This window comes from Pelodiscus sinensis, chromosome 2, assembly GCF_049634645.1.
Source record: "Pelodiscus sinensis isolate JC-2024 chromosome 2, ASM4963464v1, whole genome shotgun sequence".
In the NCBI taxonomy this organism is placed as follows: Eukaryota; Metazoa; Chordata; order Testudines; family Trionychidae; genus Pelodiscus; species Pelodiscus sinensis.
The window spans coordinates 139,603,650-139,629,913 of NC_134712.1; the positions used below are offsets into that span (position 1 = coordinate 139,603,650).

The window sequence follows — 26,264 nt, forward strand, 5'->3', positions numbered from 1 at the left end:
TTCAGGCAGTCTGGATTGTTCTGTAGGCCACAGAGTTCTGCAGTATTCTTACTTAGTGCAAAGTCATTGGAAGAAAAAAGATCTATACCACTGTTCTTTGTATGCACACAAGACTGAATTCTTTTAACCTGTACTATCCATCAGAATTGTATCTGTGTCCTACAAGTTTTTGTGTCCCTCAAATGAGAGGTAGAGTAGAAAACTCTAGTGCTGCTTTCCCTGCTGCTAAGGCTGATGTGGATTTGTGATTCTGTTTTACAATTACTCTGCTGTTGATGGTTTTGACTTGATGAGCTTATTAGTTATTAGTGCTCCCCAAAATACTGGAAGTTCCCCCCCCACCCCACCCCCAGATCCTGTTTTATAATTGGCTTCATTTCAAACTGCCTTAATTCAGCTTGAAAGGAGCCATTTCTTAGAGAGAGGCTTCTCCACTGTCTGGAGAGCAACAGAATGTGGGTTTACCTCTCTTGCTCTCAAAGCTGGAATTTTTTTTGTGGTCTGATATGGTACCATGATGTTTTGGATTTCCTTTTGTTGGAATTCAAGAAAAGGTATCAAAGATCAGTGATTCATCTGGTGATCCCTCAGTGGAATTTGAGCCTCATCCATGTAGATATTGCTGCAACCAACTCTCATCAGAGGTCTTAAGACAAAATTATTTCCTTTAAGCTGTTTTTTTTCTTATTAGAGTGATCTCAGGTGAGTGAATAAGTTGAACTCTCATCTTCTCTCCTCCTTATCTCCCCTGTTTTCCAGAAGGATGTTTTTTGGCTTCTTTCAGAATTTGTTTACAGGATGAATACCATGTTCTACCTATTATTCTTCTCTCAGTCCTAATCTAGTATTCTCCACCCACAACCAGAAAATGCATTTATTGGCTGATAAGCGTATTGCTAGCTTTTATCTTATTCTCAGAGATGAGAATGTCAAAGGGGAGTTACAATGATAATGCTGCAGCTACCATAGTTTTTGCCAGATGAGTCTTACTCTGTATTCTTAAAGCATATGACCAGACTGTCCGATAAGCTTGTTGGAATCTATGTAGATAGAGAAATCTTCATGAGAAGTGAACATGCTGAAGCTTTTATGTACAAGGTGTATAAGACAGCAGCATGATCATCTCTGCACTCCTTTATAAATTGTCATCTATTAAGTATCACCACTTCTCAGGATACTTCCTTTGGCGGCAAGGACCTGATAGTGGTATATTAAGGTAGTCCCACCTCGTGAGGTCACTGATTGCCGCATCTTCTTTTTGTGCCTTAATCCAATGTTGTAGGATAGAAGAGAGAGATGTACAATCAAGAGGGGAAATGACCAGTAATTCTGTCCATCTTCTCCTCTTCTATACTATATCTCATCCACCTCTCCTTTGGGTGTTGTTTTGCTGCTTGTTTTATTTCTTTCTGTCTTTCATACTGTTTCCTTCTCTGTAGATATGGAAGTTCTCTTCCTGATGGGATGCAGTTTTGGCTGAGACTTATGGAATCAGGGGCAGGGTTTTAGAATTCTTTGTCTCCCTGCTTCCAGTAGGTGTCACCATAACACTGTCTTTGAATTCAGTGTTGTAGGATGGGAGTTGAGGAGACTACAACAGTGTTACCGGTAACTAATATTCCCTACTTTATGTAGCAACATAAAGACGGTCAAATTTTCAGATTTTTAAAATTCATTAGCTGTTTCATAAACTACTTTCTTAATATGTTTAAGTAGTTCTAAGTATCTTAATGTATTGATACTTCCAAATTATGCTTTGATCAGTAATTGTCATTATTCTGCAGGCATGCTTAGGTACTGTTGTAGGTATTTGAATGTAAACTCAAATGCTACAGCCTCAGCCTGTGGAAGTACTTCACTAGTGACTCCACTTCTCTTGTAACTTACCATTTACAGGGACTTTTTGCTCATAACATTTAATCAGTGTATTGTCAGTTTACAATTTGAAACCTGTTTGAACAGTCTAAGAACCAAATATTGGTGATATTTTCTTAGCAGGAATGTTCCTCTTAATTAAAGACGCGTGGTGATCATTTTAATATTGATGCTAATGAGAAAAAAGGCAAAAATATGCCATTAGGTTTGTCTCAAACGAAATATAAAAGACAGTTTGGTCCAGTGTCAAATCCTTATTATAATAGCCTCTCTGTTTAGTGATTTGTGCTGCTTCTGTAAGAATGTACCCTATTTTCTTCATTGCATTACTTACATTAATTTTAGTGTGGTTGTACTACATGCATTTTCTTATTGCTATTACGTAATATGTAGTCAAAGGTTAAATGTTGAAATTATAAAGACTAACACATTATTTTTTTCTCCTTGAACAGCCGATATTACATTTATGTGTGACAAGCGATGTAACAAGAAACGGTCATGTGGACGACACAAGTGTAATGAAATTTGTTGTGTGGTAAGTTCATTTATACAGTGTAAAAATAATGTAGTGTTAAACTGTACTTTTGTTTTTTTTAAAAAAAATACCATGTTGAAAAGGCGGCTCAGAGATAGATTCCCTGTTTTGTAAGGTTAAAATATTTATCCTTACACTTGGTTCAAAACATGTTTGGGATTATGGCACCCAAGTGTGATTGTGTAACTAAGAGCTTATCAACACACAAGCTGTACCACTTGAACTATACTAGTATACTTAAAGCAGTACAATCACCTAGTATGGACACAATTATGGGAGTATAAATGTGCCTTATCCCATATGGGAAGCAGAGTAAATTGTGATGATATAAGCCATCCATATCAATATAACTGTGACTATGCTAGGGATTGTACAAAATAACTTGGGTTTAAAAAAGAATTCTCACCCCCTAACCAAATACAAATCCTATACCAGCATAAAACATTATGTATGCTAGTCATAAGTTGATATTGTTCAACTGGAATTTTGAGATATTGTAATAGATCCACAGAATTGGTTCTGTGACCCCAGTTTTGAATAGTCTCAGGGAGGACCGCTTCAGCGTGCCAGAGACCTTGGGGTCTCTTCCTCCAGGCTAAGCTGTGCAGTTTCACTGTCTCCTTAGACTGACTTCTTGTCCTCCCAGCACTCTACTTCACACCATGAGCTCTGTTCAGCAAGTCCCACTGAGACAGACCTTTGAGGGAGATTTGTACAAATCTTAGAGAGCTGTGCACCTCAGCCAGCATCTTCAGTGATCTTCAGCTGGCGTCAAACTAGGGTTAATTAGATGATCAGAGTGCAGCATAGGAAAGCCTTAGCATTGAAAATGAATAGGTCCATTCTGGTCAATACCACATTTTCAAATTTTTACATCTGAAACTTCATGGAGTTGTAACCATGGGGTTCTAAATCTAAAAGGAGATTCACGATAGGCCACAAAACTGTTACAGGTCTGTTATGGGATTGCCACTCTAAGGGTATGTCTACACTACCCCCCTAGTTCGAACTGGGGGGGTAATGTAGTCATACGGAGTTGCAAATGAAGCCCGGGATTTGAATTTCCCGGGCTTCATTTGCATAAAGCTGGCCGGCGCCATTTTTAAATGCCGGCTAGGTCAGACCCCGTGCCGCGCAGCTACACGCGGCACGGACTAGCTAGTTCGGATTACGCTTCCTATCCGAACTAGCTGTACGTGGAACGAGGAAGCCTAATCCAAACTAGCTAGTCCGTGCCGCGTGTAGCCGCGCGGCACGGGGTCCGACCTAGCCGGCATTTAAAAATGGTGCCGGCCGGCTTTATGCAAATGAAGCCCGGGAAATTCAAATCCCGGGCTTCATTTGCAACTCCGTATGACTACATTACCCCCCCAGTTCGAACTAGGGGGGTAGTGTAGACATACCCTAACTTCTGCACTGTGTTCAGAGCTGTGCTCTGAAGGCCCTGCAGCTTTTTGCAGCTGCAGGAGATTGTTGGAGGTGGGTCTGATTTTTCGCTGTGCTGCTGTGCGTGCTCTTGGCTTCTAGTCTCCTCCAAGCTGGGGTGGGTCAGAATTTGCCCTTCCCTATATGATAGCTCTTGAGGAAAGATCAGACCCAACCTCCTGCAGCTATAGGAAGCTGCAGTCCCACAGCTTACTGTAGCTGTAGTAAGTACCCAGACGTGGGTCTGATGCCCACACCCCAAAAATAGCCGAAGAGAAAGAGTAAGTCACGTACCTCCCAGCCAGAAGGAAACTAGCAGCTGGAGCCCAAAGCCTTGAGGGATCTCTCTACTGGTGCATCTCCACACCTGCCCTTTCTCTCCATTTCCTTCTCCTCCAATAGCTGGATTTCATAGGGAAGGTCTGATTTCAGTCTGTGATGCATTTGTCATGAATATGAATTTGGTAGTGCCCTAGAAATGAAAGTTACAGCAATCCTTTCAGATGCCTCAATCTGACCACCTCAGTCTGACTTCCTGGTAAACAACCCCTGATTCGTATAGAGCTTAACTCTCATCTAATACTGACTCCATTGTTCAAAAGGTAGGAAAGTGCTGTTGTCTTACTGGAGAGAGGTGGGATCATCTGTGATCCTTGGTTGTCAGGTTTCAATATCCAGGTGATTTGTTGTTGTTGTCACTGTTTCTCCACTGAGAAAGGGGATTAAGGTCCACTTAGGCCCAGACAGCTAAGTGGTGGACCAGCCGGTAACAAGGCACCACTCTCACTTGTGTCTTTAGCCTGCCCTGAGAACGTACAGACCCTCCTCCCTAATAGTTACCATTGCAGTATATGGAGAAAGTGAGGTATACATAGTTTTCTTGAAAATACTAGAGAAAATTCCCATTTTATCTCAGATGTTCAGTATGTCATATGACAAAAATCTTGACTGTTAATTTCTTTGATCCTTGGTACAGTAACATAGCCATAGCCAGTAGTGGTTTTAATCATGTTTTGCCATTTTGGATGGCGTTTTAGAGGGTGGTGGTGGAAAGCATTGATAATGTAGAAATTTTTGATAAATATTTTCCCCAGGACAAAGAACATAAGTGTCCCTTGGTTTGTGGACGCAAACTCAATTGTGGCCTTCATAGATGTGAAGAACCTTGTCACCGTGGAAACTGTCAAACCTGCTGGCAGACAAGTGAGTTTACTGCTATGTTCATAGGTTCATTTCTAGAGATTAGTGTACTGTGGACATTTTTAACTCTGATTCTTTAAGAGATTTATTCCTTAGTATGTGCATTATTGAAAGTACATATATTTCAATAATTCAGATACTAAATTATGTACATGATCATGATTGGTTTGCGATAGGTAACAGTTGTATAATTGAATAAAATGGACTTATTTTATTTGTTAGATTTAATAATTGCACTATAGGACTTATTTTTTAAAACCTGATCCTACAAACACTTATGAAAAAAATTAACTGCACAAACACAAGCAATTCTGCATAAAAACTAAGGCCTCAAATGTGTTAAATCAGTTTTTCTTTTCATAAACACTGCTTATTTTAAAATAAGGTGTCAGGTTGAAAACATTAAAGACTGAAGTCTTTGTTTAGCTAAAGAATCTGACTGTTTAAATTTTCACAAACTGGCCCAGTCACATACCTTAGCCCTTGCCTACTGGGTCCACTTATAAGAATGTGATTGCATATGTCCATTCCACTGTGGGGGACTCACAGGCAGCTCAAACTGAAGAGGGGGTTAGAGTCTATTTGAACAAGGATTGCAGGAACACCTGCCCAAATCTGGCACTGTCACTAGACAAATGACTGATGGTATAATGGGAGGTATATGTGTGGATCAAAGACCAGGATGCCACTTTACAGATGTCCAGTATGGGCACCAAAGCAAAAAGGTCATGAAAGCTGTCTCTGATCTAGTTGAGTGAGTCACCAATTTAGATAGACATTCTATATCCATAGAACAGTAGCACAGACATATACAACCAGAAATACAGGAGAAGATTATCTGAGAAGACACTGGATGGCCCTTAGCTATCTGTTGCAATTTCAGAAAGTAATGAGGCAAATACCTGAATAGTCTAGTCTGATACAGATAAAAAGCCTGGAGCTGACAAATATTTCTGAGATCTAGAAAATGCAGATTATCTTCCCACTTGCCTCAGTGAGACTTAGAAGACTAGTAAGTAAACTTCTTGACTAATGTGAAAAATAAGAAGCCATTTAGTGAGGAATTTCTGCTAAAAATCAAAGGAAAACCTTATCTTTGCACAACACTGTTTAGGGAGGTTCTGACACCTGGAATCACTGCTCTCCTAATCTCTTAGGCAAGGTAATCATGACTAAGAAACACTTTCCTTGATAGAAGTAACAGGGAACAAGTTGCTTGTGGCTCAAAATGGGGAGCCATCAAACTTTGTCAGAACTAAATTGAAGCTCGGGTGTAGCCTAGCCAACCCCTTTAGAAATATAATGGACTGGGTTTGAAGATATTGGCTATTCATCTACTGTACCTATACTGGAGGTTAGGTCAGGACAGCTATATCAGTCATGAGTAGTTTTTTGCATATCCCTGATGGATAGTTATTTATGTTAGTCTAACTTTTAAGTGTCCATTAAATTCCATCATATAGAAGAGATCTATTAAATTCATACAGATTTGGACAATTACCAAAAAGTATTATTATTTGATGGCTGTGTGCTGGTGTTGGTGCAGTAGCCAATGGACAAGTGTTGAGTCCAGAGAAGTTTCCTTAATTCAACATCTGAGCAAAGAGCCCAAGAATTCACAAGGCATGGAGATGACCTAAGTCACATTCTTATCATAATGCCACTATATAACTCCATGATATGATTATACCTTGATTGTGCTTAACTACCTTTCCATAACTGTTGTTCATTGAGCTATGTTGCATACGTTTATTCCATAGCCCATTGTCCTTAAGAACATAAAATAGGAATGATCAAGTTGTCATAGCAATGGTCCATATAGCACAGTATCAACATCAGCCAATGCCAGATGTTTCAGAGGAAATAAACAGAGCAGGGCAATTATCAAGTGACCATCCTCTGTCATCCAGTCTCAGCATCTGGTAGTTAGAGATGAAGGGACACCCAGAGCTTGGGGTTGCATTACTAGCTATCTTGAATAATAGCCATCTATGGGCCAATCCTTATCTACCATGATTCTTTCTTGAACCCATTTAGTTTTGGCCTTAACATAGCCTGACAGTGAGTTTCACAGGTGAACTCTGTGTGTTCTGCAAAGAAAATGCTTCCTTTTGTTTGTGTCAAACCTGCTGAGTATTCATTTCATTAGATGAAACCCTCGTCCGATTCTTGTATTATGTGAAGTAGTATTTAATATTCCATTATTCATTTTCTCCACAACATTTGTAATTTTTATAGATTTCTATCATCTCTTCCTCTAGTCATCATTTCCAAGCTGAAAAATCCCGGTCTTTTTCTTCTCCCCTCATATGGAAGCTTTTCCATACTTCACATTTTGTTGTTGTTGCCCTGTGTACTCTTTCCGTTTCTAATATCTTTTTTCAGACAGAGCAACCACAACTGCATGCAATATTCAAGGTATAATCATACCATGGAGTTATATAGTGGCATTATGATATTTATTGACTTATTATCTATCCCTTTCCTAATGGTTCCTAACATTGTTAGCTTTTTTGACTGCCATTGAATATTGAGCAGTTATTTTCAGTGAGTTATCAACAATGACTGTAAGACCTTTTTCTTGAGTGTGGTAACAGCTAATTTAGAATCCATCATATTTTATGTATAGTTTGAATTATGTTTTTCAATGTGCATTACTTTACATTTATCAGCATTTAATTTCATCTGCCATTTTGTTACCCAGTCACACCATGGGATCCATAAGCATGATACCCTGGGTAGAGCAATTTAATAGAGTTGCTTTTTCCACCCAAGAGAATAATTCGTTTTCACTTGACCGCCATGAGCTACCACTACTAGCAAGGTTATCCTCCTCCACCTCCTGAGAAGGCTGTTATCCCTGCTTCTGGGTGACCACAAGAGGTTTTGAGAGCTGCTACATGGCAGAGGAGCTCCAGATGTCCTAGGACAGTGTTTCTGAACCTTTTTTTTTTTAATAAAGTACCCCTTTTTTTAAACAAAAAAATGTAAGTACCCCCAGTACCTACAGTTTTTAGACGCACAATTTTTTTCTACCATTGCAACACATTTCTTTAAAAATCTTAATCATAGCCAGGTGGGTGGTGAAATTTTTGGGTGTAAAAAGTACAAAAATAATGAAGCACTATAAAACTTAAAACAAATGCAGTTTTCTCCAAATTTCAGTTGTGTTGACACATCCTCCCCCTACCCCAGACTTCTCTCGAGTACCCCAAGGGTACTCGTACCACTGGATGGGAAACACTGTTCTAGGAGATTGTCCGGGGTACACACAATGCGAGGTCCTGAACATCCAGCAGCACACAAAGTCCAGCCAGAGAGTACTGGTCAATGGCAGTGTATTGGAACCAGTGAGGAATGTACAGTATAGGGATGTTAAATAGTGTGTAATTTAATAGTTGTGTAACTGTGTCAAAATTTAGTGGTTACACAACTATTAGATAGTCTTCATAGGCAGGGCCAGCAACCAGTGTGCTCCCAGTCCCATGCCTTCTGCTGCCCCATGCTGCGCTGCTGCTTCTGTATTGGAGGCAGCAGTGCCGGGTGGCAGGTAGGAGCCAGTTTAAAAACTGGCTTTCCACCCACACGTGGTGTCCCAGCTTAGAAGCCAGCTCCCCACTCATATCGGCTCCCGCCTGCCCCCCTTACCCTCTGCTCTGCTGCCTTTCTATCAGAGACAGCAGCAGGGGGTGGGGGATGCCAGCTCCTGCCCCCTCCCCCCCCATTGCTGCCTCTATATGGGCAGCAAGGGGGGAATGCATGTAGTCAATAGTATTAACTAAGAAGCCCAAGCTTATTGATTAATTGTAGTCGTATACATGTTGACATCCCTAAAAAAGCATATGTTGGCAACGTGCACCTCTACCCCAAAGAGAGATAAAAAGTACTATTTCTATTTACACCCTTCTAACACCAAACTCCTTATTTGTTCAGGCAGTCACAGAAGGATCTAGGCAGCAACTTCTCAGTCACCCACTCTGGGTATGTCTACACTGCAAAGTTAATTAGAAATAACAGCTCTTCTTTCGTATTAACTTTAATAGTGTCTATACATGCAAACCACTATTTCGAATTAATGTCGAAATAGCAGAGCGCTTAATTCGAATTTGGTAAACCTCATTCTAGCTATTTCGAATTAAGTGCTGTGTAGACACTTAATTCAAAATGGGGGCCTCCAGCCCTTCCCAGGGAGCCCTGGGTGCCACTCTGGGCACAACCAGGAAAACTTACTCTCCTCTTCCCCCCATCACCAGAGCCATTAAAGGGGTAGACTCTGGCCACAGTGCCTGTGCCAGCTCCAAGGCTACCAGCCCAGAGCCATCAGTGGCCACCAGGGCCCCTGACCCAGTGGCCCCAAAACATGAGCCAGCAAGCCACTGGCAGCCAGCCCTCCACCACTCCCCAGGAGCAGTCTGCCAGCTTCCAGGAGCCTGACGGGGCTGGAGAAGGTGGGCATCTTCCTGGTCCAGGGTGGAGATCATGGACCTTATTCAGGTTTGGGGGGAGGGGTGCCCCAATGTCCATGATCCGCCCTAGATGGAGGAATGCGGCCGCCTATGGCAGGATAGCTACCAGCCTGGCCACTGAAGGCTGCATGTGAACCCAGGAGCAGGTTTGCATGAAAATCAAGTCGGTCCGGCGAGACCCCCAACCCTGGGCCCTGAGCTTCCCCTTTCCAGCTCCCTCCTCCCAGGTTTCCCCCTCTCCTCTCCCACCCACTCTTTTCCCCTCTCCCCAGAGGTTCATCCCTCCCCAGTTTTGTTCAATAAACCTAGTTTCTGTTTTTGAACATAGGTGTCTTTTGTTTGACATCAGGAAGGGAGGGCTAGGGAGGGGTAAGTGGAAGGATGTGAGGGAGGAATGGGGCACAAGCCCCCAGTGGGGAGGACCAGGGTGGCTCTGAGGGCTCCTCAGGGTGGACGCTCTCCCACAGGGGATCCTGACAGCCCCCCGATGGACCCCCCGGATGGCAGCCTGTAGCAAGTGCAGCCGGGCTGATGGCAACGACCCCATGAGATGCACCGGCGTGCCATGGGGCAGCTCTGGCTCCATGTGGCCAAGTGCTGTGGTGTCCCAAGTGCGAGCACTCAGGGCACTTCAAGACAGGACTGCTTTGCTGTCCCTCGTCGAGGTAGACAAGCAAGCGGGGAACCCTGAGAACTGTCTGTCCGGGGTGGAGGTAGGGTCCCTTTAAACAGGGAGCTCAGTTAGCCTCAGGCAGCAGCTCCACACACTAAGTCCTAACCTGATGCCCTGCTGGCACTGGTTCTGGCCAGCCTAAACTTTGGTTCAGGGTCCACTGAGTGTGGATGTGCTATTTCAAAATAACTGAATAGTTTAGTTAACACAAAAACTAACTCAAATTAAGTTAACTTGAATTAATGCTGTAGTGTAGATATACCCTTTGATATGAGCAGGCCATGTGATTGGAGCTGGCTGGGAAGGAAGGTTTTTACATCTTCCAGGTTGATATTCTAAACTGAAAGCTGTCTAATGCTGTTGGCCAAGTATCATTTTCTGAATTATTGAAAGTTTCTTGGATTTTAAGAATAAATTTCTCCAACAAGCCATGGCTCAACTTCAGGCTCTTATTGATGAAGGCAAGTTGGTGTCCAGAACTGTGTTTGCAGAGAAACTATAACACTATGCCCTCCAAGACCAACCTTTTCAACAAAATCTCTTTTCAGTGAGATTGCCAGCTTTGTCCACATATTTACTCTGCTGACACCATCATTGGACTTAACCACGTCATTTTTATAAGATCAAGAACACATATTCCTGTTCATCCAGAAATATAATTTATGCCATCATGTGCCAACAGTGTCTGTCTGCTATGTATATTGGACATACTTCTCAGACACTTCGCCAAATAATTAATGCCCACAAATCAGACATCTTCACAAAGAAAAAACAGTTTCTTATTTCAACCAGACTGGGCATTGTCTGAAGGACCTAACTTACATGTATCTTACTTCAAAGAGACTTTAACATCAGACTACAAAGGGAAACCTCAGAACTGTTGTTCATGCTTAAATTTGACACTTTACGAATGGGCCTTAACAAAGATGCTAACTACCTTACCCATTACAAAGATAGCTTCCTCAATTATCACCCCTAATATCATTATCTCATAGACACTAACCTCTCCTCCTCTGTTCTAAAATCTGATTTGTCAATTTTATGTGTGTTCACTTTTTTATTGTATCCCTTTGGTATATATAGTCATGCCAATTTTCTTTCACAATTTGATCTGAGGAAGTGGGTCTGGCCCACGAAAGCTCATCATCTAATAAACCATCTTGTTAGTCTTTAAAGTGCTGCATAGTCCTGTCTTTCGTTTCAGCAAGACCAGACTAACATGGCTACATCTTTATTACTATTCCATTTTAACTAGATTGATAAATTTTTCTTCCTACTCTCTCCCAAATTCCCTTCTCCATCCTTCTTTGAGACCATTCTCCTGAGGAGATCCTTTGCCTGGAGATAGTATCCATCCTTAAAAATATTCCCTAGTTCCCAAAACAAAGGGAAAGTTAAGACCCACTCTCTACACCAACTCAGTGTCTTTTTTTATTTGCAAACTACAGTTCATATGGTTACAATGACATAAATATTTGGATCCCTCAAAAGAAACATAGTTTTCAGTATGAAAGATGCATGCTTTCATGTGGCTATTGACCCCTCCCACATAAGATTTCTGTCAGGTTTATGGTGGATCCTGACTAGTATCCATACAAGGTACTTCCACTTAGCCTAACAACCACATCCAGCTCCTTCATCAAAAAGTTTCCAGTAGTAGCAGTACAGTTCAGAATGTAGCAGCTTCTCCCTTTTCCTGTATTTAGACTATTGGCATCTCATTTTAAAGGACATGAGAGCCCTCACATCATTATCATCATCTCTGCTTCACATTCTTTCATCCCTAGAAGTCTATGTGAACATGGAACATCTACCCTGATTTCAACATAGACTTCAGAATTTATAGGAGCAATTTCGACTCAGGGCAGAGGTTTATCTCCCAATGGCGAGATTTCACACCATAAATGATGTGATAGGCCAGGTAATGTATGCCCTTGGAACAGAATTTCAGACTTCCGATGTCTCTTAGGATGCATCATGGACTTGCATTGCACATTCCACTAGACTCCACTTACATTGCTGCAGACTTGGTTCCAAACAGTATATACACTATCCACTATGAAGACCATAGTGGTACTTTCTTCCAGGATGAGGACATCATTAACAAGTGTGTGTAGGTATTCCTTTCTTAGTTCCACACTTGAAAATATGATTATTACAGACAATTAGATGGTGCAGGGAAGGACTTGGATTCCTCAAGAGCCTAGAATGTACAACAGTCTTGTGGACCTCCAGGCAGCCCAGAAGTTTGCGAAGCCTTTCTTCCAATTTCATTGAGTGCACATAATGTTGGACAGCATTACTTTACATAAACAGAGCTGAGTTAAATCCATCCTCTTTTGTGTGTAGAAGCTGTCACCTTATGGAACTGGTGAATCAAAAATCATATCCCCCATATCAGCAGTGAGTCTCCAGAAATTCAGAATTAATTGGCAAATAGCCTGAGTTTCCTGAGTCAGTAGTAAACTGCATTTTCATGCAGTGGGGAACCCCCATTTGGGGCAGGCAAATAGGAAATGCAATATGTACTTCTCCAGGGGAGCTCAAGAAAAACACTTCAAAGGCAGTGCTATCCTTCTGCCCTGGTCACATAACATCAGCAATGTCTGCCTCCCATCCTGATACCACCTCAGGTTCTATGGAAGAGTTAGTAAGACAAAGCATAAGTCCTCCTCATTGCTCCTAAATGACCTAGACAATTCTGGTTTCCAAGCCTCTTACAAATGTTGTCCTGTTCGGTGATCATCATGCAATCCTTTTCAAATCTCTTGACCCAGGAGAATGGTAGGGCCTAATATCCCAGCCCTGAAACACTTCATCGTGTGTTGGTATTTGGATGGATGACAAGTCTAGAACATACCCACTTTGAAGCCATAAAACTGTTCTTAATAGCAGAAAGGACTCCACCAGAAAATGCTACCTAGTTAAGTGAAAACATTTCTCTCTTTGGGCCCAACAAGAGTATCTCTCTTCAGAGAGAGCAGATAGCCCCACTTTTTAGAGTTACTAGAAAGACATAAGATCTTTTCCATAGCTCACTGAGTTGACCTGGTGGCACTCAGCATTTGTCACCTACCATCAGCCAGTAACCAGATTCTTGAAAGGCCTCCTTGAAAGGTTTCCATCAGTAAACAAACCAAACCTTGACTGTGATCTGAACTCAGTACTTCTGGCACTTGCTAAGCCACCCTTTGAACAACTGACTATGTTTTGTGTGTTTCAACTCAATGAAGATAGCCTTCCTCATTGCTATCACCTTGGCCAGAAGGGTAAGTGAACTCAGGGCTTGAACAAATGATTCTCCGTACACAATATTTCAAGAGGGCAAGTTTTGCTCTGACTATATACCCAAAATTCATTTCTAGGTTAGTTTTGGAATTTCACCTAAATCAACTATTTCACCTACCTGTTTTTTTTTTCCCCCTGAAGGACCTATGCCTTTGTCAAGGAGAAGATTCATTTCCTTGATGTGGGATTTTTATCTGTGGAGAACAAAACTGATCAAAAACTTTTCTTGGATTTATCTACAATGCAGTTAAACACTTGTGATTGGCCCTTCTGCATTGATGGGCTACACTGGTGTTTAACTTGTTTTGTAGATGTTTTGAGTTGGGGTTAGAGTCACGGCTCTGGGACCACACAACGCAGGAGGATCCCAGGGTTCAAGCCTAAGCCCAAACCTCTATTCTGCAATTACAGTCCCATAGCCTCAGCCCAAGTCAGCTGAGCAGTCCATGAAAAGTGGACATTTGGCTAACTAAAATATTCTAGACAAAGGATGTTTCCGGATCAGAGGGCTCTACACTAGAGAGGTTCAACCTGTACTCTCTGTACAGAGTACAAGAAAAGCAGGTACATGGGCATGGACCAGTTCTTCCTGCTTTGAAGAATTTTCTGGTCTCAGGCACATGAAACGCATGTATACCTACAGTGGAATACAAATAGGGACCATGCATCTTGAAGTGCTCCAGTTCTAAAAGTAAGTATTTTCCCTTTGTACATTTCTCTGGATACCCCTCAGGGTCTCATCGTCTTCACTGTATTCTGATTGCAGCCGCAGTCTGAGCCATATTGAATGTACTCAGACTTGTATCAGTCAGAACTGTATTCATGTTTAAGAGCTTGTCAATGTAATTTTATAGCAGTTTTCTAAGGGGAGGGGGAAGCAGCAAAAGACTTTCTACAGAGCCAGAAGCAAGAAAGGAATGTCTCTTAGCTTATCTCTGTATAGACTTTTGCTTCTCTTTTTTTGACAAACTGGATGAATACCTGTTGTTGAATCATGCTTTTTATTTTCCACTTGCTCGTGTTCTCTTAAAACCAATTCATTCTCTGGTGTTTCTGTGGTGGTGCTGCCCTCAGTTGTGCAAGAATTCTTCTCTCTCTCTGATAGTACTGTGGGTTATCAGTTACACACCAAGGCAACAGATCGTTTTCCTCTAATGCAGCCATCAACTTGGATTTTATGTACAAAAAGTCCTTCTGTTGACAGGAAACAAAATGTGGCCTAGAAAGGATGTCGCATAATAACTGTTACTTCACTGGTCAGTATCATTGATTATATAGAACTGTACCTGGAGAAAAAGCTTGCTCGCTCAGTCCTGTTAGCATGTGTAGTTCTCCCTACTAAGGTGTTTGTTTTGCAGCTAGTTTGTATACTTAGTGTAGCAGGTCAGTATGGTTCCTTTTTAACTGGGATGGATTAAGAGCTCATAATTCAAACATCTGGCCTGAACAAAGGGCCAAGATCCCCAATTGCTTGGCCCTTATAGAGACAAATGGATCAAACAATACAATTCATGAAGGCCACATCTCCACTTGTCATAACGGAGTTTGAACTTCTGGCATTCGATTTAGCAGGTTTAATTAAGGGCCTCTCTGGATGATGCTAGTACACCTCAGTCGTGAGGAGTAAGGAAAGCTGACAAGAACGTTGACGCCTGTTGGCCTCTCTGAGACAGCGCCACGCTTGGCTTAAGATAAGCCAACTCCAGCTAAGTATTTTATGTAGCTCGAGTTGCATCCCTTAACCCAACCTTCCAGATGTAGTGTAGACGTGGCCCTAAGTCCAATCAAACTGCAGGTTCTGAAGTTGCTATTTAAACTTCCCTTCACCTTTCCTGTTTGCCTTAGGTCTTTGCTTTAACATGAGTACAATAGTTAAGGTTTTTGTTCAGGGTCTGTTTTCCTATGACCAGTTTTCTAAGATATGGAGAGCACCCATACTAATGCTTTTAAACTCTTGGGTACAAGTGTCTGCTAATTTAAAGGACCAGCCATTCAAAAAAATCATTAACTTTAATAGTTGCTACATAACATGCTTTTTAGTTACTGTTGGATTAAATAATACTTAATCACAATAATATGAATACATTATCCAGGTTGGCTTCAAATACAGAACAAAAATATTTATTGACTATGTCTACATTGTTTACCTTATTATTCAGTTTTATCTTTATCTAGTAATGGGTCTGTATCATTGTGGAGATGTTTTGGCTCCTGACTTTAAAAAAAACAAAAACAAAACCCTTTCTTGCAGATGTTTTAGCACATTGGCCTTAGATATCATACCTTTAACTTCTAATATTAATTTCCTGTATTTTAACTTCTGTTTTGTATTAATTATGATTTCTGTCTTGTTTTCCTTTTGTTATATAATTTATTTTTACTCCTTCTTTACTGTCTTAAGGTGGATGTTATTTTAACAAAGGCAGTGGTTTTTATTATGTACAAATTCTAACATATAGGGTACTTTTTGCAAGATAGAATCTGGAATTTCAATTTCAGACGTGGTTTTCTTTAAGCAACTCAAAACTTCATCTCACACGACTAAACTTCAACTCTGTTTATTAGTTGTTTGTTTTTCTTTTGCTTTGTCAGGTTTTGATGAACTAACTTGTTACTGTGGTGAGTCAGTAATTTACCCTCCTGTTCCTTGTGGTACTCAGCCACCAGAATGTAAAAACTCCTGTACCAGACCACATGAATGTGATCATCCAGGTAAGTCATAGGTACGCCCTCATACCTTTCTTAAATGGTCCAGTATCTAAATTTTTCTATGTTCTCAGATTTATTATTTACTGTAAATGTAAACAGATTAGATAAATTTACATCTCTTCTTTCCATGAATATAATGGTACTTTTTTCCAAGTAAAACGTTGGGGGTTTACACACTGTCCAATTTTAAAGACTTTTTTATCTATTCAAATAATCAAATCTCATTTTAGCTTTAAAGTTAAATACCATATTCTGAAAACTAAGCACATGGTGATCTCCCCTTTTTAAAAAATAAGGAAGATATGTTTTCCCTAAAACTATAATATCTCATTTTATTGGGACAATCAAGACTATGACTTACTTTCTTAATTAGTGCTAGATGTGCAGCAAATGTTATTGTTGTAAAGCATGGTAAAGAACACATTGATCAAGTTACTGACACATGCTTTTTTATGCCATACTCTAGAAAAGTGGTTTTAATCTCTTTTTCATTTGTGAACTCTTTGGCAATCTTAGACCTAAACTGTAGACCTCCCAGAGATCCATGGACCGCAGGTTAAAAACCATTCCTATAAAAGCTAATACTCAAAATTTTCTATTCAGCACAAGAGCTCTAGGAAGGAAGGACTTGTCTATGCAGCTAACATGTCATCCTGATTTTCAAGAATTTAAACCTAATAGAGTATCTCACAAACCTAAATTGTGTGGTCCTCAAAGAATAAATTAGAATATGAAAGGCTCTGTAATATACCTAAAATTAATGCATTTAGGAACTGTTTCCTGATTTTTATATCCCTGTGCTTGCAGTGTATCATACCTGTCACAGTGAAGAGAAGTGCCCACCTTGTACATACCTCACTCAGAAATGGTGTATGGGCAAGCATGAAGTAAGTGTGACTGTTGTTCAGCAAATTACAAATGACATTTTTATTATAATAACGTGGTAGCTTTATGTGGGCAGTTACTTCTAAACTCCATGTTATTTTGAAACTTTGAGAAGCAAATATCAACTGCTTACTCTAAGACTACTCCCCAAATACTAACTAAATCGATACTGACAGAGACTATGCAGTTACTATGTTCTTATAAACACACACACACACACACACACACACACACACACACACACACACACACACACACACTCTGTCTCTGTCGCTCTGTCTCTGTCTGTCTGTCTCTCTCTCTCTCTCTCTGGTTTGGATTTAAAATAGATTGCAAAAAACATAGTTTAAAACCATAAATTATTTTCTTCTAAAAATGTCTAATGTATTAAAATGAGGTATTCATATATGAGCATGATTAAAAGTATTTGAGAAGACACTTCATAATTACACAGTCTCTGATAGTTATAACATGTCTTTCCTTTTCTAGCTGCGGAACAATATTCCATGTCACCTCACTGACATCTCTTGTGGACTGCGCTGCAATCAGATGTTACAATGTGGAATGCACAAATGTAAAAGGATTTGTCACAAAGGGGTGTGTCTCATAGATGAAGAGTGCAAACAGCCGTGTACTAATCTGAGACTGTACTGTAATCATCCATGTATGGCTCCATGCCATCCATCTTTACCTTGTCCTACGACTTCTTGCCATGCAAAGGTGATGACTCTGGAACATGCTATATAATTCACACAGACAAATTGTGCACTAATCATTACAATGAAAGATTATCATAGACATATTCAAGTACTCACATAGAAACTTTCAAGATAATGCATACTGACTGTATGAAGGCTTTAATACAAATATTATATTGATATGTGATAAAGCATGATGTATTTCATGGTTATTTCATTTTCAGAATTACTGTTAGTAGAATGGCTAGTAGCTTGAACAAAAGTATCTGCCAGATTTCTATTTTCTGTTAAAATATTTGTCCCAGATCCTCAGATGTGATCCATTCACTTGTAGCTCCTGCATAAGCCAGCTCTCTATTGCATGGCACGGAGACATGGCAGAGGAGAGTTGTGTCCTCAATTGATGTAAAATCATACTGACCTTAAACTAGTGACATAACATAAAGCAGCTTGCCGGGGCAACCATATAGATTAGTAGGTTTTGGAAGACTAGATTTCCTATATATTTGTTATAAAAAAAGAGGAAAAAATTGATTTATTGCTTTCATTGTATAATAGGTTGAGCTTCAGTGCGAATGTGGAAGAAGAAAGGAGAGTATGATTTGCTCAGAAGCATCTAGCACATATCAAAGGTTTGTATTAGTTATTTTATTCCTTGCGCTTTTGTGGACTTTGTTCTACAGTTCTTCAAAGTTGAGGTTTCAGGTTTGACTTTTACATGGTAACCTATTAGATTCACCTGTCCTGTTAAATATACTTTTCTTAAATTGAATGGGCTACCCTAAATATTCCTTCTCACATTGCTAATTGGAGGTGAGGTACACCAAAACTTTGGTTTCATGCCAGGGCTAGGATCTCTCATCTGTGGAACTCTGCAGAGTTCTAGCCATCCAGAGCAATTTAGATGCAGACTAGATATTTTCATTTATAACAATGAACTTGTGTTTAAATTTCTGCAGTTCTCTTATTTATTTACATTTGGATTCTATTGGAAACACCGGGAGGAGATTGGGACTTTCAAAATCCTAAATACATGTACTATTGGGCAGCACTTTTTTCTCTTCCTTTCAAGACCATAACAAAGTAAAGGGGTCCAAATCCTATGTGGCTCTTTCTGTCACTTCCAAGTCTCAGAGTACAAAATACCTGAAATATGTAGGAAAGAGCTCCCTAACTTGAGTGTGGAAAAGTTAGATGTCTGTGCGAAAGAGTGGTATGTAGTTCCTAGTTGCCATGTATGTCAAGACTCCATCAGTCTGTTAGAACTGGCTGCTGGGCCTTTCCCTTTACTTCATAACACAGGTAGGCGTCTCACAGATCACCAAAAAAAGTGCAAGCATGTGCTGAACATGGTTTGATTAGTCCCTTAACTTCAGTGAAACTACTCATATACTAAAGATTGTATTGAATTTGGGTGCTGGTTTTTTAGAATGCACCATTGTCCAGAATGGTGACTTTCACATATATCATGGCCATCTGTACTAGTGATCACTAGTTGTTTTCTTGTGGGAACACAGGATCATCTCCCACACGTTGTTAGTGATGGCATTGGTCTGATAGCCTGATATACAGGAAAAAGTTACACATGCCATTCTCCCACTGCAAATGTGTGAGTGACAAAGGTAATCTGTATCAGAGCCAGAACAGTTACATTATCAGAGCATGCATCTGTTTGACATTAGCTGGTTACTGGAAACTGCAGCTATCTGAATTTATTACTCATACTCTATGAATCTGATGAAGGAATACTCTGAAAATATTCCACATGTGCCTTTAACAGGTAAAGAAACAGATAATAAAGCATTCTTCTCATTGAGAAGGAATATAAAAGAACATTTACTGGTCCAAAAAGATGTATAAAACAGTTTATATAAATTGGAAAGACCTTTTTTAACATCCTGAGAAGGTGTGAAAGGACGTCCTCCGGAGACTCATAAGCTGTTCTGTACTACTAAGGCATACTTGTAAGGCTTGTTCTGCCTGGAGAGGGAGATGTTTAAACAGAAACCTACCATAGGAAGAAGCAGTGAATAAGAGGAGGGCTGGTCAAGGTATTGACCAGCAGTATTAGAATCAAAACTGTCTCAAACTTTTGCTTATAGAGTTGCTTCTGTTTTATTATAATTGGTGTAATTCTTTACTACTTAAATATTCCTGAAGTGTGTTACAGACTGTATTTTCAGAGTTTGATATCCATAATTAAAATAGTTACACGAGGGTTGAAATGTGGCAGTTGTTTTACATTTTTAACAGAGAAATGAAGAATCATTTTTTCACAAATGAAACTATAGTGATACTAGTTGGATACTGACGTTTTACCAGGGAAGTAAGTTAATATTTTTTACTCTTATGAAAAATTCCATGGGGTATTTTAGTGATTCTGGTAAGAGTCTTAGTTTTACATCACATTTTAAAGTTGACACCTCCAGTAGAGTATATTTGGTAGTATGCCACCTACTGCTTCTCCCACATCACTTTCTGACCACCAGAGTTTCTTGGTTAGCTTCAATCAGAGCATAAGCCAGGCTTCATCCAACTTAGTTTTACAATATAATTATACAACCTTGTGAATTGACACACTTGCATGTTTGCTAAGATGCAACATAAATCTGTTTTGTGTAAAATCTGTAAAAATGGTACTTCCGATATCTTTCATTCCTTAGCTTTTCTGCTAGCAGCTTTGCCTTCCTTCTTTGCATCTGTCTCTTTGTCTTCTCTATCCAAAAGGTAGTTAGAAGTAGGAATGGAAATGGGTATAGGTGATGTCTCTGGCCTCTGTTGTCATAGGCTAGAAATGGGTGATAGAGAGGGATCACTTGATGATTGCTTACTCTGTTAACTGCCTCTGGGTCACCTGCCATTGGCCACTGTTGGAAGACATGATACTGGGCTGAATGGACCTTTGGTCTGACCCAGTATGGCTGTTCTTATGTAGTGTCCTGTTTTTGTGGAGTCTTGCATGTTAGCCACAACTCCCTGTGCCTACAGATGCTTCCAATTCTTAGCTGGTGTATGTCTCTTACTATCCCTGCTAGCCTCAGTTTTAAAAGTCTCCCTTTTCCACACTCCATAACCTTAAAGTAGTGATATGGCATATAATGGCAGGCTACTTGAGATTATTTATTTTTCTAGTGTCTCGTCCAGATGACTAGTAGTTCAGTGCTATTTGCCGAGAGGTCTTTTTGTATATCAAGAGTAAAATCTAATGCTTTTTTCCTTCCAGAATAGCTGCTATATCAATAGCCACTAAACTAACAGACCTGCAACTGGGAGACTCAGTGGAAATCAGTAGGCTGATTACCAAAAAAGAAATGAAGCAAACAAGGTAATTGTGAAGGATCAAGCATGGGAGGGATTCTATCAATCTATAAATGTTGAACTGAAATGTGTGTATTGCTGCAAAAAGGTGTAGTATTGTGGGTAAAGTCCCAAATAAAATCAGGAAAACTTTTAACAGCTTGTCTGTGTTTAACAGTACTGAAATTTTAGGATTCTCATTCAGTTTCCATAAGTATCTTCAAATCTTTGGGTTTTTAAAAACGAACAGATTGATTTCCCTACTCTATTCAATGGCAGCATGCTGCTGTCAGAAATGTATTTCAGATATAAGAATGTAAGAATGGCCATACTGGGTCAGACCAAAGGTCCATCTAGCCCAGTAGCCTGTCTAACAGTGGCCAGGACCAGGTGCCCCAGAGGGGGTGGACCGAAGACAGTGATCAAGCGATTTGTCTCCTGTCATCCTTCTCTAGCCTCTGACAAACGGAGGCCAGGGACACCATTTCTATCCCCTGGCTAATAGCCTTTTATGGACCTAACCTGCATGAAATTATCTAGCGTCTCTTTAAACTCTGTTATAGTCCTAGCCTTCACAGCCTCCTCTGGCAAGGAGTTCTACAGGTTGACTACGCACTGTGTGAAGAAGAACTTTCTTTTATTAGTTTTTAAACCTGCTACCCATTAATTTCATTTGGTGTCCTCTAGTTCTTCTATTATGGGAACTAATAAATAACTTTTCTGTATTCACCTTCTCCACACCACTTATGATTTTATATACCTCTATCGTATCCCCCTTAGTCTCCTCTTTTCTAACCTGAAAAGTCCTAGTCGCTTTAACCTCTCTTCATATGGGACCCATTCCAAACCCCTAATCATTTTAGTTGCCCTTTTCTGAACTCTTTCTAAGGCCAAAATACCTTTTTTGAGGTGAGGAGACCACATCTGTACACAATATTCAAGATGTGGGCGTACCATAGTTTTATACAGGGGCAGTAAGTTTTCTGTGTCTTATTTCCTATCCCTTTCTTAATTCCTAAAATCCTATTTGCCTTTTTGACCACCACTGCACACTGTGTGGAAGTTTTCAGAGAACTATCCATGATAACTCCAAGATCTCTTTCCTGATTTGTCATAGCCAAATTAGCCCCCATCATACTGTATGTATAGTTGGGGTTATTTTTTCCAACGTGCATTACTTTACACTTATCCACATTAAATTTCATTTGCCGTTTTGTTGCCCAGTCTCTCAGTTTGGTGAGATCTTTTTGAAGTTCTTCACAGTTTGCTTCTGTCTCGACTATCTTAAACAGTTTAGTATCATCCGCAAACTTTACCACGTCACTGCTTACCTCTTTCTCCAGATCATTTATGAATAAGTTGAACAGGATTGGTCCCAGGACTGACCCTTCGGGGATACCACTAGTTACCCCTCTCCATTCTGAAAATTTACCATTTATTCCTACCCTTTGTTTCCTGTCTTTTAACCAGTTCTCAATCCATGAAAGGACCTTCCCTCTTATCCCATGACAATGTAATTTACACAAGAGCCTTTGGTGAGAGGCCTTGTCAAAGGCTTTCTGAAAATCCTAAGTATACTATATCTACTGGATCTCCTGTCTGCATGTTTGTTAACCCCTTCAAAGAACTCCAATAGATTAGTAAGACATGATTTCCCTTTACAGAAACCATGTTGATTTTTGTCCAACAAATTATGTTGTTCTATGTGCCTCACAATTTTATTCTTTAGTATTGTTTTGACTAATTCGCCTGGTACTGAAGTTAGACTTACCGGTCTGTAATTACCAGGATCGCCTCTAGAGCCCTTTTTAAATATTGGTGTCATGTTAGCTACCTTCCAGTCATTAGGTACAGAAGCCGATTTAAAGAATAGCTTACAAACCACAGATAATAGTTCAGCAATTTCCCATTTGAGTTCTTTTAGAACCCTTGGATGAATGCCATCTGGTCCCGGACATTTGTTAACATTAGAGGAGGTTTTGGAACAAATAGAAAAACTTAATGACACTTCAATCCAGGGCAGCTCCTCAGATTCATCACCCACAAGGACGGTGCATATTTGGGAATCTTCCCTAACAACCTCATCCGTGAAGACTGAAGCAAAGAAATCATTTAGTTTCTCTGCAATGGCTTTATCGTCCTTGATTGCTCCTTTTATATCTCTATCATCTAGGGGACCCAGAGGTTTTTTAGCAGACTTCTTGTTTCTAATGTACTTAAAAAACATTTTGCTATTTCTTTTTGAGTTTTTGGCTAGCTATTCCTCAAACTCTTTTTTTGCTTATTACATTTTTACACTTGATTTGACAGTGTTTAAGTTCCTTTCTATATGGAAAATGAATGTGTACTTCTGCAGCTATGGCTTCAGCAAACTCCTGAAAGTTACATATTTAACATTGCGTTTTCTTAATCTGGTCAAATAACTTTGTGGTGATCTCAAACCGTTTGTCACTAACAGTTACTAAAAACATGCCTAAGAGTGTGTGATATATTTTGCAATTTAGGACTACTGTCAAGCAACTTATACCCCTCATATGCTCCCTCTTACCCCAGCTGATATGTATTCTCACATACCTGGTCAGGGTGTAGGGATTGTATAAATAGTCTCTCAGCTGTAATGCCTGCTAAACCTGCTGTTTCTGTGCACAGTTAGCAGATTTTTCCTGCAGCTTTGATTGCTGATGCTTGGATTTTGATAGTTTTTACTTCTGAGGCTCTGCTTTTTTGAAGAAGTCAGAGAGATAGTAAGAGCTCCTTGTTATGGTGTCAAGAAGGAAAACATAAGGACCTCCAGTGCAATGTAGCAAGCAACTCCTCTTCCAAAACATCTCAACCTTTGAACAAAAATAAATCTCACTTGGCTCCTCCCTGTGAATCCAGATATTTGATGTGACTTTCATCTTGCCTTTACTCACTGTGGATACGTCTACACAGCACGGCTAAAGCGGAAATAAGCTATGCAACTTGAGTTAGGTCAATTGCATAGCTTAAGTTGAAATACCTTAACTCAGTTTTTGGCACTGTCCACACAGCAGGAAGTCTGAGAGAGAGCACTCTTCCTCCCACTTCCCTTACTCCTCATAAAATGAGGGTTACAGGAGTTGGATTCAGAAGTCCTCCAGCTCAACTTTATTTTGACATTATGTTGAAATACCTGCTTGTAGTGTGGATGTGGACTGTATTATTTCAGAATAACATTAGTTATTCCAAAATAATGCTGCTGTGTAGACATAGCCTTGTGAGAACACTTTCCCCTGCCTTACCTTTATGGAGTTGGCTCTCTCTAAGGTGCTTTGCCAACACAGGAACCCCCAGATTAACTACTCTGTCATAGAACCTCATCAAATGTAATTTCTGTGAACTCAAAATTTCTGAAGCACAATCACTAAAAGAACCCTAGACCAATTATACCTTCAGTACCTACCGTTAATAAATAAATTCTTATAGGATCATCTGCAAAAGGATAAAAATTAACATTAGCCATGGTTTCATTAGCACCTAAGGTAGAGGGGACACGATCTTCCTGTTTGCTTAGCAATCTGGAGCCATTCCTCTAGATTACTTCAGTTTCTTCCTTAGAAGATTTCAAATAGTTTCAAGATATGACTTTAATGGTAATAAGCATAAGGTATTGAGTAATCCAAAGTCCAAGAAAAATGTATCTTCAGGACTACATTCTCTTTTGTGTTATCTTAATTTTTTTCCATCTTCAAGAGATCAGATTGCACTATTTTAATTTTTAAAGAACAATCAAATTGTACCTGGACAGGACTAAATCTTTTGGAAAAATCAGATGTTTTGTCTTCTCGGCTGGAAAGAACAATTTCAAAGTACTGAGACACTCCTCTCCAGATGAGTCTGTTTATATGAAAGGTAAAAAGTGTGTAGTCTGAGAATATTTTATAAGATCTCTCTATTTCTTGGGCACAAACCAGCTGGTAATCTCTACATACATTGACGAACCAATACAACATAAATGTGACAGCTTCTTCTGATGTTGCACTGGGTCCGCCGATCTGCTATTCTCCTTTGAAGTCCCATTTCCTTCTTTCTTTTTTTCTCCACAACTTACCCCCCACTCCTTTGGATGGACTGCTTACTAATTCTCATCAGTCTCTAAAATGGTTTATCTGCATATGAATACAAATATCTTATTGTAGATACGTCTTCTTTATACTGAAGAAACCTCTGGTTATTCCCACATTTACCTTTTGTTAACTTTTGTCTAATTTATTAGGGTAGTTATTTTCAACCTGTTCTCTGCAGACCATTGATAATCTTCAAACGAGGTTTCAGGAATCCCCTAATTGGCTTCTTGAAAATTAGCCATAAAAATCTTTGAAGTATTATGATCACTGCTACTTGTTTGAAAAAAGCTGTGCAAGTTAACAGTTTCATTCCTCTCTGTGATGTGGAAGAAAGGAAAAGTTAGCTATTGTATCAAGCCTTTTTCATGACAGGCCAATCTTCAGTCCCTCAATCCTCTTAGTAGGAAAGTTTGCTTATTATAGAGATGTTGCCTGCTTTGAGCCAGACATTTCTATCTTGGTAAGCAGAGACTCAGAAAAGGTTTTGGTGAATAATCAGTTGAACGTGAGTTCCCGGTGCAATGCTGTGGCCAAAGGAAGAACTAATGTGATTCTGGGATGCATAAACTGGGTAATTTTGAGAAGTAAAAGTTAATTTACCTTAGTACAGTAAAACCTGTGTTATCCGGCATGCTCGGGGATTAGGGTGTTCCGGTTATCTAAAAATTCTGGTTATCTGAGGGTCTCATCAACCTAGGAAAAACCAATGGACAATAATAGTAAAACTCAGGTTTTTAATATTGGTAGTTTTGTAGTGTGAGGCAGCTGGGTCTCTCATTTCTATTTTGAGTTAAAGATGGTTAGTACTTCTTAAATAAAAAACTAAGCCAATCATGGTAAACCAAGCCAGGCCTGTATGCCTGAAGATGTGACAGTATTGTGGCTGTGGGCAATGCTGGTTAACAAAGTTTTCTGATTAACAAAGTGCCAGATAACAAAGGTTTCACTGTATTTGTCATTGGTGTGACTGCTGTGGGAATACTCTTGAGTTCTATCAACATCATTCTTGAATGGTAAACAAATTGAAGAAGGTTCAGAGACAAGTTAAGACATCTGTGACAAGAATTCATCTTCCTTTTTGCTGCATCAGTCACAGACTGTGTTAATTATCTATGTGACCTCTCA

The 26,264-nt window shown here is 39.8% G+C and overlaps 1 protein-coding gene across 1 annotated transcript in view; it reads left to right on the forward strand.

Annotated features, from left to right (window-relative positions):
- NFX1 (nuclear transcription factor, X-box binding 1) overlaps window positions 1–26,264 on the forward strand; it is a 92,012-nt gene that overhangs the window by 45,120 nt on the left and 20,628 nt on the right. Inside the window, exons 12-18 of the mRNA XM_075921512.1 lie at window positions 2,328–2,410; window positions 4,930–5,038; window positions 16,055–16,174; window positions 16,979–17,058; window positions 17,546–17,776; window positions 18,313–18,386; window positions 20,978–21,079. Coding sequence (XP_075777627.1) covers window positions 2,328–2,410; window positions 4,930–5,038; window positions 16,055–16,174; window positions 16,979–17,058; window positions 17,546–17,776; window positions 18,313–18,386; window positions 20,978–21,079 — 799 coding nt within the window. The remainder of the gene's footprint in view (window positions 1–2,327; window positions 2,411–4,929; window positions 5,039–16,054; window positions 16,175–16,978; window positions 17,059–17,545; window positions 17,777–18,312; window positions 18,387–20,977; window positions 21,080–26,264) is intronic.